The sequence below is a fragment of the Lithobates pipiens genome, unplaced genomic scaffold (genome assembly GCF_037356315.1).
Source record: "Lithobates pipiens isolate NorthernLeopardFrog02 unplaced genomic scaffold, aLitPip1_a1.2 Scaffold_18, whole genome shotgun sequence".
NCBI classification, from domain to species: domain Eukaryota; kingdom Metazoa; phylum Chordata; class Amphibia; order Anura; family Ranidae; genus Lithobates; species Lithobates pipiens.
The window spans coordinates 195,303,347-195,318,438 of NW_027507758.1; the positions used below are offsets into that span (position 1 = coordinate 195,303,347).

General features: G+C 43.2%; 1 protein-coding gene across 4 annotated transcripts in view; it reads right to left on the reverse strand.

Moving 5' to 3' along the window:
* Window positions 1-15,092, reverse strand: part of THUMPD2 (THUMP domain 2 tRNA and snRNA guanosine methyltransferase) — a 327,697-nt gene that overhangs the window by 264,545 nt on the left and 48,060 nt on the right. For all 4 annotated transcript variants that reach the window (XM_077486497.1, XM_077486496.1, XM_077486498.1 and 1 more), the window contains exon 3: window positions 6,544-6,926. In XM_077486497.1, coding sequence (XP_077342623.1) covers window positions 6,544-6,926 — 383 coding nt within the window. The remainder of the gene's footprint in view (window positions 1-6,543; window positions 6,927-15,092) is intronic.

Sequence of the window (15,092 nt, forward strand, 5' to 3'; positions counted from 1 at the left end):
CACCTTTAGGTCCTAAACACCTTTAGGATGAATTAGAGCAGAGACTGCGAGCCAGGCCTTCTTGTTCACATCAGTGCTTGACCTCACAAATGCACTTCTGGAAGAATGGTCAAACATTTCCATAGACAAACTCCTGAACCGTGTGGACAGCCTTCACAGAAGAGTTACATAGTTACATAGTCAGGTTGAAAAAAAAAGAAAAAAAAGAAAAGACACAAGTCCATCCAGTTCAACCACAAAAAAATAAAATAATAATAATAATAATAATAATAATAATAATATCATACAATCCCATATACCCAATTCTATACCCACAGTTGATCCAGAGGAAGGCAAAAAAAAAGAAAAAAAAAAAAAAAAAAAAAAAAAACAACAGCAGAGCATGATCCAATTTGCTAAAAGCAAGGCAAAATAATTCCTTCCTGATCCCCCGAAAGGCAAATCGGATTTTCCCCAGCAGAGCATGATCCAATTTGCTAAAGCAAGGGAAAAAATTCCTTCCTGATCCCCCGAGAGGCAATCGGATTTCCCCAGATCAACTTTACCTATAAAATGTTAGTACCCAGTTATATTATGTACACTTAGGAAATAATCCAGGTCCTCCTTAAAGCAATCCACTGAGCTGGCCAGAACCAGTTGAAGCAGTTGTAGCTGCAAAGGGTGGGTCAACTCAATATTGAACCCTAGGGACTGGGATGTCATAAAAGTACATCTGCGTGTAAAGGCAAGTGTCACAATACTTTTGTTAATCTAGTGTATATGCTTAGATATTCTACTCAGTTATGCCTATAGTTTTACATGCATTCTTTTTATTTTAAGCTGTAAAATCCCCCCTTCCCCTACTTAAGGAATTTGTGACAGTCCTCGCAGTTACGGTTTGGGTGACCCCAGCAGGCTTAGTTTCCAGGCCCCTGTGGGCATAGTGAGCATCTTTCTCTTCCCCCCCCCCCCCCCCATACATCTAATGGGAGCCCTTCTTGCCGAGACAGCAGCAAGCCTCTTTTTTTTGTGCCATATTTTTATGGAAGTGGTCTCAAATCATATACAAAAAAGGGTCAGTACCTCTTCTAGAATAATGAATTATGTATTGTGATTTGTCACATATCAGCTAATGTTCATTCAAAGTGTAATCTAAAAGAATTGCTATTTGAATTCCATTTATGTAACCTTGGTATATGGAAGATAATGTTTCCACTGCACTAGTAGGAAGGTGGGGGGCAGGCCCGCTTGAATTTGTAGGAGGAGCCTCACCTTTAAAAAGGCCAGCCCCTGGTCCTCTTTTCTGTAAGCTTCTCTCTCGTATTGAAGTTGTGAGTTTCTTCATTGTTAGGGGCGTGTCCGCTTCAGAGGAGTTTCCTGATCACGTTGGACATTTGAGTAATTTCCGGCGTGACCGCTGACATCTCTGGGTTTACCATCGAGGAGACGTGCGGCTATTGTGGGCTTTCTACTCTGTGTTCGGAGGAAGGCACAGGTATCGATCTGGGGGGGGGGGGTCCAGCACCGATCTATAGTCTCCAACCAAGTGGCTTCTGTCATTATGCCTGCTAGAGAAATCACAGGGAGCCAGGTCCTTCCCCTAGACTAGGCCAAAAACAAAAACCCTGAGCTGCTGGGAGCAGAGTGAAGGGTTATAGCCAGTAGAACTACCCTTGGGCAGTGCCGTGTTTTTTGTGTGTTCTGCCTAGTCCTCTCCTAAAGGTGGCGATATAACCCTAAGGTCAAGATTAAGGTGTTGTGTCTGTCAATGAACGAAATACGGAGAATCAGCCTTCTGTAATTACCATCGTTCTCTGCTAAAGCTGCAGCTATTTTTTGCCCAGCACCCGGTGATGACTGGCTGGAGCAATGTGGATACTGAGCTTTTTTGTTGCCATTTTGACTGGTTAAGGTCTCCTGTGTGTGCCACGTGCCCGTCTTCCACACATTACCAACTGGTGCCCTCTCATGGGACCCCCTGCTGTTCCAGGTACCTCCAGGATGCCCTCAATGTTTATTATCAACCCCAGCTCATGTGACTTCTTTTGAAAAGCTTGGCCGCCCAATTCAGTTTCTAGGCAAGTCACAGATTTGTAATAACTTTAATCATGGTTCATGCAATTACAGCCAGTGCTGCCTCAATGTCTGTGCCGGCTGCTAGAGCACCCCAAATCTGCCTGTTCACTGAAGCAGGTGAAGCCCTCATGACTAAGCCGCATTAATGTCTCTTACAGGCCTGTCCGGCTTCCCATCCTTCCTCCACGCTATAAATTTTTGGTGGAAGCGTTCACACAGTAGTCATTACATTTCCTCAAGGCACTTTTGAGTGTAAAAACCTGTCAGTCATCGGCAGCAAACCTGGAGGCGGTGGATTTTCTGCTCCAGTCCAAGCTGGACAAAGGCTTTGTCATAGGGCCTTTTTCCACACCACTTTTTCATAATTGGAGGGTCAACCCCCTTGGCTTGGTTAAAAAGGGAAATTTTCAAATAAACTTCGCTTGATTTACAATTTGTCAGCCCCTCATTTGCATGTGCCTAGCTTGAATTTTACTCCCATCAGGAGTTTTCGCTCAAATATGCATCTGTGGACCAGGCAATCCAACGCAACATCGGCATAGGTAGGAATGCTTGGCTCGGATGCTTTCAAGCTTCTCCCTATTCGGCCTTCGCTCTGGCAGTGGCATGGCATCAAGTGGAGGGGAGTGTATTTTGCTACCAAGCTCACTTTTGGGTCCAAAAGCAGCCCTTGGCTTTTTGATGCCTTTGCTCAGATTCTCAGGCATAGAGAACTGTCAGGAAGTCATCCACTATTGAACGATTACCCCCTGATCGAGAGAGTTTGAGCCGTGCATCCACTGATGGTGGCTAAGTTTCCTGCACTTAACGTGCCATTTGTAAGTAAGAAAATGGAAGGCCCAGCTATCACTGACTTTTTGGGGATCGCGTTCGATTCTCAGTCCATGCAGGTAAGTCTGCCCGCAGATACCGTATTTTTCGCTCCATAAGACGCACCTGACCATAAGACGCACCTAGGTTTTAGGAGGAGAAAAACAAGAAAAAAAATAAAAATATTCTGAACCAAATGGGGTACTAAAATATTTACCAGTGCCCATGAAATGCAGCCTGACCATTGCCCACCACCGCAGCCTCTTTGCCCACCACTTGCAGCCTCTTGATAACAGCGCTCTCCTCCCTCTGCCCTCCAGCGCTCGTATGTCACGGAGCTGAGTCTGTGTGCAAGGTCCCGCCCCCCTAGATCGGCACGAGCCAGTCTGGGGGGGCGGGACCTTGCACAGACCCAGCTCCGTGACATACGAGCGCCAAAGGAGAGGACTGCAGTTGCCGGTAGGATAGTCCAGCCCTGCTCACAGGGGCTTCAGATGTCTGTTCTCCACTCTCCTGCCTCTTCTGGCAGTGGCGGTGTTGCCATTGGCGGTGGGGGCGGTGCCTAGCATACATTCGCTCCATAAAGACGCAGAGACATTTTCCCCCATATTTCTGGGGGGGAAAAGTGCATCTCGCGGTGCGGAAAATACAGTAAGTTGGCTAGGATCAGGGATCGGAGCCATGGTTTTACAGTTCACAAGTCATTGCCAGGAAAGATTTGCAGTCACTGCTGGGCATGTTAAACTTTGCTATCATTCCCCAGGGCAGGTCTTTCATTTTCCAGTTGCTGGAGTTGTTACCCTTAGCCCCTGACTCAGATTCCAGGGTCAAGTTAGATTCAGCGGCTTTGTCTGACCTGCGCATGTGGGAGGAGTTCCTCCAGCACTGGAACAGCATTTCCATGTTCATTCCTGCAGTTTCGGTGTCTTCTTTTCAGGTCATTACTGATGCTGCAGCCACTAGATACTATGCGACTTTTTGGCACACATTGGCTGGCAGGACCATGGCCGGACGAATGTCAGTCAATTCCCAGGTTCACACAAATGTCTGCCTTGTTCGAGGTCTACCCCATAGTGGCTGAAGCTCAGGTGTGGGGTTACTTGTGGATGAGCAACACTTTTTTGCATGGACAGATAATCAGGCAATTCCAAGATTATTAACAAAGGTAGGTCAGGTTCTCTGCATATCATTTCTTTCATAAGCAGGCTTGTTTGGCTACCTCTTCAGTTTAGCTTTCACATTCACTGCAGGCTTATCAGTGGTGTACAGAATACAGCAGGCGCTCTGTTTGATTTTCCATCATTTTTTCAGCAGGTTCCAGATGCAGACATCTGTGCCACCCCATCCCTGCATTGCTCGCTCCTGAGGATGGATTAGAGGCACACTGGGTGGGCGCATTAGGATTGAACGCCAGGTCACTCAACACGAGGAAGGAAGGATTACAACACAGCCTGGAAAACATTTCAGGTTTTTCAAATGCTGTACCCTAGGCGGCAGGATTGCTTCAATAGTCAATACCTTTTGTGGCTTACGGTCATTCCCAACTGAAACTCTCTCACAATACTATCAAGGGACACTTGGCAGGTATCCAGCATTTAACTTCCATACGACATCCCGGTAGGCATTCAGCGTTTGCAGCACATTCCATTAAAGCCATCCTTAAAGTGGGATTCCGCTCTTTTTTTATTTTTTTCTTACCTGTCTCACTGGTGGGTGAGTGCTAGCTTCGATTGGCATCCACGTCCGGCGTTTATTTGACCCCCGGCGCGACAAATCTTTTCTTCAGGATGACTTATAAAAACCTACTCTGGCATTTTCCATTTTAACTGTGGGCGTCTGAAGCCCACAGGCATTTACTTCCTGGTATATGATGACGTCTGGCTCCCAGCATGCTCCGCTCCATCTTGCACATGCTCAGTGAGAGCAGTGACAAGGAAAGAAAAATTCCAGGAAGTTCCCGCCCCGTTGTCAAGGCAACGAAAACCACACAGCACAGAGAACAAAGAATGAATGAAAACTAACCCACAGAAGCAATCACTTGTTTGCTTGCTACCTCGTGTGTAATGGCAGATACAGCTGCCTGCCCACTTTAAAAATGGCAAATTCGTACACGCCCTCGTCACGTGACCGGCGTCCGAACGAAATCTCGCGAGATTTCGCAATTTCAATGTCCCCCATGGATTCTTGGGAAATTTCCCAGGGACCATTGCGAGGACGATAGCCACCCCTACTCCCACGGGAGGAGAACCCGGAAGTCAGCTGAAACATCAGAAATAAAAGGTAAGTAAATAATATTTTTTTTTTTCAGGGTTCGTTTAGGTAAGTATGCTAACTGTTGATTTTAATAACATGAACTTTCATTTTTAGGTACCAAACCACTTTAAGGGAAAATGCAACCCCCCCCCTCCCCCCAGGCCTACTAACATGCTTCCAGTCACAGAGCACGGTTTCTGTTGCATGTCAGAGATGTTGTGTAGGTCCTCTTTTGGGCTGCTACCAAGTCTTGTGCTCAAGGCAGCAATATATTAAGCCTTTTATGGGTTTCTTAGACCAGGTGAATTTACTCGTACTAGAGCCATGTCCCGTACCACTACCCATTTCACCTGGATGCGTGTAAAACGCAGCAAACAGGAGCAGCTACCGGTATTAGGTACTTCAAGATCGAAACTGGTTAGTGCCTGGTTTCGGTCTTGGACCTACTCATGGCCCAGTTGGTGGATGAACTCAGGGATAGTCCACTTTGGCCATTTCACAGGGCCCCTCACCTCAGGGCTTTTATCAAACATTGCCACACCTAGGGGAATCTGGGTTGGATCCCAAGTCTTACTCAGGTCATTCTTTCCGACTAGGGGGCACTTCTGCAGTCTCTTGTCAGGGGGTTCCTGTTCACATCAAAAGGTTCAATAAACCTCCTCTGCAGACTCATCCTGTCTTTGTTTCCCCCCCCCCCCCCCCTTTTAGGCATACAGACCTTGTGACCACAGCGCACCCCAGGTCACTTTCCAGCTTTCCTTCTATTTCTTTTCCTTAGTTATCTACAAGAGTCTAAGTACAAATGCTTTTAGCTTTTTTTTGTTGTACTGTTTAATATTGTAATAAAGCTTTGATACTTTTTTATTAAACAGTTTTCATTTAATTGTATGCCCAGTACAGTCCCACCTAAGGGATTGTGTTCTATATTATTTAGGGATGCAGGCATAACTTATGTACTCCATAACAACTAGAAATTGCATAATACAATACACCCATATAAAGGGTCATCTTTAGCTGCATGGGATGCACAGATGATCAGGGCAGGCAGCCTGTTTAAAACAATGGCAGGTGGCTGGCTGCTGGGACCTCCAAAGGAAGCACAGAATGTACATCCCTGCGGGTCCAATGCATGGGTCAGAGCACCCAGCATGGCTGAAGACAGGCCCTTCCCATGACTGTATGGATCGATATGCTCATGTGAATGAGACTTTACATCTTCCTGTGTGGGCAACTTACCTGAAGGATGGCAATTTACAGTCGAGGGTTCTAAAAGGGTTAAATCTTATTTTTGTGTTTCCTGCAGGTGGCAGAGCCTACCATGTGTCTGACTATACAAAATGTGTACAAAAAAATAAAAAGGTGTATGTAAAACCACTATACACATTCTCTGCAAGTATCTTATGATGTTGGAAGATAAAACAATACCTGTGCAGTAGTCTTTTTTGCATTTCCTCCAGAACATCGGCAAGACACTCTGAAAGAGACAGTGTTGTCATTCTCACTTGAAAATGTTTGAGATCTAGCTGTATTCACTTCTTTACTACTCATATTTTTAGATCGGGCTGGAGCTTCTCTGGCTGTTTGGTCATATTGTGCAAAGTTGTCTTTCACAGTGGTATCATGCTTGCATACTTTTGTCTTGGAAACAAATGGACAGCCCTCTGATTTTCTCTTCTCAACTTCTCTTTGCCCTTGTAAAATTGCTTCTTTTGAAACCTGTTTCTGAAGATTCTGCCATTCTTGCAGTGATTGCAGCCATAAATGGGGTTCCCCAATGACAGATTTTTGTAGAACAGAGGATATATTGCCTTAAAAGAAAAAAAAAAAAAACAGTCATAATACAGGACTAATCTGTAGACTTTAAAAGAAAAAAAAAAAAAAATAGCTCATTCCACATATTCATAACAGCTGATCAGGATCTCCTTCTGCAAGAATGGATGAATGGAAGAGAAAAAGTTAAAAAGTGTTACTAAACCCACAATAGTAAAAATAAATCTGTATATGCAGTAAAGTGTGGTTGTTATACTCAACCAATGCAAAAATGCTGTTTGATCCTATCCTCTCTAATCCTTCCACTGTGCCCAAACCACCTCCCGATAGAACAGAGCCTTTGGGGCAAGCTGCACATGCTCAGATTGGTGTGTATTGCTAGAGATTTTTTTTTCTTGGGAGAGTACATGTGATCAGCACAGGGCCAATCAGCACTGTCCAGACAGAGGGTAAGGGGTTCTGCAGCCTCATAGGACAATCAGAGTAGAATGAAAACCCTTCCTACTAGCTTTAATCAGACACTGATAGAGCAGTCTTGTGACTTGTAAAAAGCTGGTGAGAAAATGCATTTAGCAGTTTGCTAAAATAACTGCAGTTCCATGTTCTGTGGGAGACCAGATGAATGCAGAGTCCTGGATTTAGGAACACTAAGCTGCATAGAGAAGTTGTGAAACATGTCTGGAGTTTGCATGTTCTCCGTGCCTGCGTGGGTTTCCTCCTGGTAGTTTAATTGGCTTCAGTCCAAAATTGGCCCTAGTATATGAATGAGTTGGGGACCTTGGATTGTGGGCTCCTTGAGGGTAGGAACCAATGTGAGTGTACAATGTATGTGTGGAGCACTGAGTAAAATTGGACGGCGCTATATGGGTACCTTAAATAAAAAAAAAAAAATGATATAATAGATGAGCATCTTAAATGAGACACAATGTACAGGGATAGGGACAACTGTAGACACTCACTCAGGTTGAACTGGTGTCTTTATTCAACCTAGCTATATCAGCGTGTTGGAATTGAACATGAATTCATGTTATATTTCTAAAGTTTCTACACATCTGTTTGTACAACCAAGCTCAGCCATATTGACACTTGCAGTCCCACACATTTAAAGGGTATGGAGGAATGTGGCACCAAACAGAATCTGCATAGAAAAAGGATTTATCTTCAGCCCACCTGGTGTGCACGAAGCTTCAAATAGATTGATGATGAAGACGGCCCAGGGCACATAGACTGCAATGCTGTTCCCCAGAAGCCAAGTATGGCAGGACAGTCAGTAATATAAGGAGGGCTGTCATGTGAACACGGATTGGTCCAAAGCAAATGGGACTGGCAGTAGGATGCGGTTTGGATGGTGTGCGATTGTAAAAAGGGTTGTTACAGGGAGCTCTGTCTGTCTCTCTCTGTCTCTGTGTTCGCTGCTGTTCTCATGAGGCTGTGGTTCTGCTAACCTGATGATTCGGCCATCTTGAGGCCTACTCTGGGTAATGGCTTCGGCCTGAACCTCATGGCGAAGGCCCTCTCCTGGTCTGAGCCTAGCCGATGCAGCAAAGCCACACGGAGGACCGAATGATAAGTATGTTTCATATTCTTGTATTATATGTTCGGATTGTATGCTTTGTGATCTTGTAATGTCTTTTTAATGCTTTATGTTAGCTTTCCTAGTTTCTTGGGAAATAAATAAGATAGTGTTTTACAAGCAGCAGTGTGCGTTTTCATAAGTAATTTTATATCAGTGTGCCTAGTAGGGTTTTATAAACTAGATAACTATGGGAAGAGACAAGTTAAGAGTAGTTTATAGAGTACTTAATGTCCTTCAAATGGCACCCCAAATAGCATGTGGCAATCCTAAAAGCCGCATAGAACCTACAGGACAGAGGTGCTCAGATACAAACACATACAAGGCAGCTGATAATGCCACAGTACATGTGGGGAGTCTATTCTATGGATAGGGAAAAGTTTAATTGTTTTGAATGATATCAGGTAAAAGTGGTAACGAATTAAGAATATTGAATGCTAGAAGAAAGATTTGTTTTTTTGTGAGTTGTAAGATCTAACGATAATTGAGTTTGGTTTAGTACTCAGTGCAGTGTTGGAACCTTAGTACAAATAGAAGTGTGTATTGTGTGAATTGTATGGTTGTGAAATGTATACATATGTTAAAAAAATAAATAAAAAAAAAAAAAAGGTACACCTCTGCCAGTTTTCATGTGCAGATGAACCTCTTGAAAACCAAAGATATTATTGTCTCAGTGTCAGCAACATAATAGCAGATTATCGGGCAAACAGCTAAAAAAAAAGTTGGCTAATGAAATTGCAGTTTTGCTCAGAATTAAATTTATATCTGAGCAAATGCGGGGGGGTGGGGTGGGGGGGGAGTGGGAAGCAGAGAGGAGATGTCTCGGGGAGGACATAGCGAAAACCTTCTAAAGATTGCAACAGCCTCCAGTAATGAGATGGATGAATTGCGGGCAAAAGCAGGAGATTTGTCAGAGAGAAACAGTGAGCTACAAGAACAGCTCCACGGGTACAGCATGGACTGCGATATGAAGAGCAAACTTTTAGAGTCATTGCGAATAAAGTTGTCAGAGATGGAAGAGTTGGTTAGGTCTTTAGAAAGAGAATTAGCAAATGTACACTCCCAGCTTCTTACTTCAGAGAAAGTTATGGTATCGCTCAATGGAACATGGCAATTGGCTGATATCTGCACAATCAATGAGGAGAAGGGCCGTGAGGAAACAGTCTGCTATTGCACCTATAGCTTCAAAGCGGAATGAGAATTTGATTACAATCCAAGAGAAACTTACCTTGAGTGAGATTTTGGGTGAATTTAATGCCCTGGAATCGCCAAAGAGTCTGTCCAATAAATTTGAAGCTCTAGTAGTTAAATTCCATTTGAGTAATGAGGATGCATGCTCTTCTGAAAGCATGGCTACCAGGACCTTTGGTAGGCCAGTTATCGGCACAAGTTAATAACTTAGCAATGCAGAGGTGCGGAGGAAAGAGTTGCAGCGTATTGTGGACAGTCGTGATAATGGTATGAGTGATTTACAACAAATGAAATTTAGGAGAGGAGATGACCCAATTTTGTTCTGCAGTGAGTATCTTGCATTGTATACGAAAGTGTTCAACTGTCCTGACTTATTGGAGGACGATGCAAGTTTCATATACTCAATGGCCAATAAGTGTTATGTAAGCTATTCCACTAGATCGGCTCTGCGGAATGCTAGATCCTACCAAAATTTTGTCAATATCCTCCGAGACTTCTGTCAACAGTCCAGGGAAAGGGAGTATGGGTCAAAGGCAGATGTATCCGTAATAAGCAGAGGTATAGGAAGGCAGAGAAAGTTCAGACATTGTAAATGAAATGGGCATAGACATAGATTTCATAAAGCCCTTAAAATTGCTGGCATGGAACAGGAAACCCCAGAAGTACAGGTATCTACAATGAAAACCCCCACCCAGGACAGGGACCGCATAACTCAAAGGCCTGATATGAAAGATAGCAGCCAGAACAGATTACACAGTTCTGAAGGAGAGATAAGAAATGACAGTCCACACCCTAAGCACAGCCAGCAACAAGACTGGATGAACATTCCAATATTTGCACCCTGGGGTAATCTACCATTCTGGCTTGTACGTAGTTGGAAGCAAATTGCATTGCCATTTTTCCTGAGTAATATGGCAAAATTTACCAATACTGCTGCGTAGTATAGAAAAGTATGACAACTGTATAGCAAATAATGGGAAAGGCTTTGGGGACTTAAAAAGTCACTGTCATGATAATTGTGTGTAATCACTGTCTTTGCGTTTCTTTTCCAGAGACCATGGAAGAAGTTAAACAGCTTTGGATACTAACATTTGTGTTTTGTTTGCAGGTCTGTCAAAGTGAGAGCAACAGTGGGAAAATATAGCAGAACAGGGGTTAGATTATTGTAAATGCATAATCGATTATCGCATGGTACCATGAGCTCATTAATTAGTAATTGTTTGCAAACAATGAAAAATAAGGCTTCATGCACACGAGACGCCGGTGCAAACTCTGCTGGACACGTTTTTAAAAGCTGAAACCGGCGGTTAGAAACGCCCATTTTGCCGCGATTTACCGCATTTGCGTCTAGAAGCGTTTAGTTAAGCTAACATCATAGACCCTCCCCAAGCTCAGAAAAACAGTATTCACCATTTCAGCCATTTTGTGAGACCAGAGTGAGTAGCAGCAGCTGTGAGAGCAGCAGTGTACTTGTATTTAGCGTGTTACTTGCCAAAAGTTGTGGACTGTCCACTTGCCCCACCACTTGCCAAAAGTTGTGGACTGTCCACTTGCCCCACCACTTGCCAAAAGTTGTGGACTGTCCACTTGCCCCACCACTTGCCAAAAGTTGTGGACTGTCCACTTGCCCCACCACTTGCCAAAAGTTGTGGATTGTCAACTTGCCCCGTCACCTGCCACAAGCTGTGGATTTTCCACATCTCTTGCCACAAGTTGTGGATTGTCCACTTGCCATGTCACCTGCCACAAGTTGTGGATTGTGAATATTAAGGTGGTAGCTATGGCGCTCTCCTGTAACAGTGCATAAAATGCATACTACATATGAATTACAAATGCTAAAATTATTACCAGCCTTCTTAAAGTGCTAATACTACATAAATTCTTATGTGTTAATCCCAGTGCAAATTGTAAGTGATAAAAACAAATTTACAAAATACTGAAAAAAAATAAGGGGGAAAAAAAATAGAAAATTAAAAAAATATTTTTGAAATTAAAAATGCTCTATATTTCACAGCTATGTGCAGTCGAAAGTGCTTGTGAGCTTTAGTGCAAAATATGTGCATATAAAGCCTATAAAACTTGTATCATCTTCACACAATGAAAACCATTCCAAAACAAAATAAAGTCCATTTAGAATTAAGAAAAAAATAAATAAAAAATCTTCAGAAAAATTCCACAAGAGTTCAATTAAGGTGACTTGTGCTCAGTGCCTGGTATATCCTGAATCACCCCCGGTGCGTTTTCTGTGCATAGGACAAATTGCCACACTCACCAGCTCCCCTGCCCCTGCAGGGGTTAACTCGTCTCCACAGTGAGCTCCCCTGTGCCGCTGTATAAAGCTGGTCCGGTTAATGTTCACTCATTTTCTTGTGTTTATATAAAAAAACATAAAGCATCCATAGTGTAGTACTGTGCTTTTATTACATTCAAAAGTGGCTACTCACATAAGTCAGAGGTTAATAAACGTTCGTAAAGTACTTTGGTGAGTAGCCACTTTTGAATGTAATAAAGGCACTAATTTTAAACAGTACTACACTATGGATGCTTTATATTTTTTATATAAAACACGAGGATATGAGGAGTAACTGAACATTAACTGGACCAGCTTTATACAGCGGCACAGGGGCTCACACTGTGGAGGCGAGTTAACCCCTGCAGAGGCAGGAGAGCTGGTGAGTGTGGCAATTTGTCCTATGCACGGAAAACGCACTGGTTGTTATTCATGATACACCAGGCACTGAGCACAAGTCACCTTAATTGAACTCTTGTGGAATTTTTCTGAAGACTTTTTTGTTTTGTTTTTTTTCTTAAAAATTCTAAATGGACTTTATTTTATGTTTTGGAATGATTTTCATTGTGTGAAGATGATACAAGTTTTATAGGCTTTATATGCACGTATTTTGCACTAAAGCACACAAACTTTCAACTGCACATAGCTGTAAAATAGAGCATTTTTAATTTCAAAAATATTTTTGTAATTTTCAATTTTTTTCTCATTTTTTTCAGTATTTTGTAAATATTTTTTGTTTTTATCACTTACAATTTGCACTGGGATTAACACATAAGAATTTATGTAGTATTAGCACTTTAAGAAGGCTGGTAATAATTTTAGCATTTGTAATTCATATGTAGTATGCATTTTATGCACTGTTACAGGAGAGCGCCATAGCTACCACCTTAATATTCACAGTTCTTTCCAACCTATAGGCTGGTACTATCTGGTAGTGGCAGCCTCCCTCCCTTCTTTTATACATGCGATTTAATTTTTCAGCTCTTATTTTTCTGTCCATAACGCAAACCTTACCCCCCTTTTTTTTTTTTAAGTTGTGGATTGTCCACTTGCCACGTCACCTGCCACAAGTTGGATTGTCCACTTGCAATTGTTTAAAATATTTTTTTAATAGTTTTTCATCATTTGAGATTTTTAATGTCAAAATAGGTCGCCTTTATAAACGCTTATAAATGAAAATGCGGCAAATGCGGTGCCGCATTTTGCGTCTGAAACGTGGAAAACGTTTGCGTCTGAACCCATTTTTTGCTTCTGAAAAAACAAGGTTAAACGCAACTGCAAAAAAATGGCAAAACACAAAAGACTGTGTACATGGACACATGATAACATTGAAAGAGTTCAGGGGCAGTTGAAAAAAGTATCCAACTGCCTCTGAACGCGTGTTTAACAGTGTCTCGTGTGCATGAGGCCTAAACAATAGTCAGACATTAATGAAGTTTCAAATGTTAAGATGAGGTACAGATGTATTGTTTTTGTTTTTCCCATTAAATAATTGTCTTTCAGATCAAAAGGAGCACTTACTCTTCTCAGGAGCGAGCAGATAATGTGGATAAGAATTTGATACTGCTCTTGTTTTTCACTTCCAGAATTCTGGTGGAGCGAGATTGGAGAGGTTTCTGGAACATGAATGGCAGATGATCAAGTGGCTGCTAGTTTGTCTGTGCCACACCACAAATTTGTTCTGATAAACATCAGGAGAGGGGAAAAAAAACAAACAAAACAAAACTGAAAGATTCAGATTAAAGTGGTTCTTCACCCTAAAGGGGAAGTTCCGCTAGTATTATCCCTCCCCCCCTCCGGTGCCACAATCGGCACCTTTCGGGGGGGTGCAGTTACCTGGATAATCCAGGTATCTGCACCCACTTCCGGCCAGACCGCCGCATGGCTCCTCCCACCCCCGCATGGCTCCGCCCCCCCCCCCCCCCCCGTTGTGTTCTGGGAAACACACAGTTCCCAGAGACACAGCGGGGGACCATAAGAGAAGCGCAGCGCAACTCGCGCATGCGCAGTAGGGAACCGGGCAGTGAAGCCCTCATGCTTCACTTCCCGATTCCCTGACAGAGGATGGCAGCGGTGGCTGCAGCGAGATGAGCGATCGCTCGTTATCTGCCGCCGACATCGCTGGAACCTGGGACAGGTAAGTGTGATATTATTAAAAGTCAGCAGCTGCAATATTAGTAGCTGCTGGCTTTTAATTTTTTTTTTTTTTTTTTTTTTTTGGTGCAGCTCCTCTTTAATACTTGTTTTTTTCTTTTGGACAATTTGGTGCTAATGCTGAATCTGAAAGACTGTACCTAGCAAGAGAACGCGAGACATTTTTTTGCCGGAGTCTCTGATGAATGCAAACATGTTATTGATACATGTGCAATGGGTTGAAGGTTGGGGAAGGAATAAGACACATCCAATCCGTCAGAACATGAAAATGTAAAAATGTGTTTTTTGTTGAAGGGAGGAGTTGAAAGAAGAAAGTTTTTTTTAATGTATTACATGTAGTGACATAACAGAGTTAATATGGTGCAGGTACCCTGGAGGCTGGCACTTATGCATAATAAGGTGTCCGTGGGCCAGACTAGAGGTTGGTCAGTTGACACATCAATGGGGTGAAAATGTCCTTGTATGGGGGAGATACGCCTGGTTGACGTCTCATCTGAGAGATCAAAACCCTGCATAGATAATGCCAGCGAATACACACGGGAGCATGCTCTGTTAAATAAGGGAACAGACGCTGGATACCAGGGTACAGTATGCCGTCACCACATACCACATGGCGCTGCAACATCTCACGGTGGTTGATAAAAACCCTATAAATCACCCTATATGTGCTGAGTATACACTGAATCAAGTGCGGTCATTGTACCAGTGACTTGCTCCCAGAGATGTGCGAACACAGAATGAGGTCCATGCAGGATGCTTATTTCTGAGGTGTAACACGAAAGAGGAGGGATGTATTCAGCACTATATGGGGGGGGGGGGGGAATAGCTGGGATGGGTGTTAATGGAGTGGACATCGGCCTCATGAGGAACAAACTCACAGCCATAGCTTCAGAGAAGGAGCGTGACTTTGTTACCCAGAGAGATTGGTGGCATCCTTGATAACATTCAAAGTCACAGAAACACTCAGGTTAGAGTGGCTCTGGATTTTGTCAACCA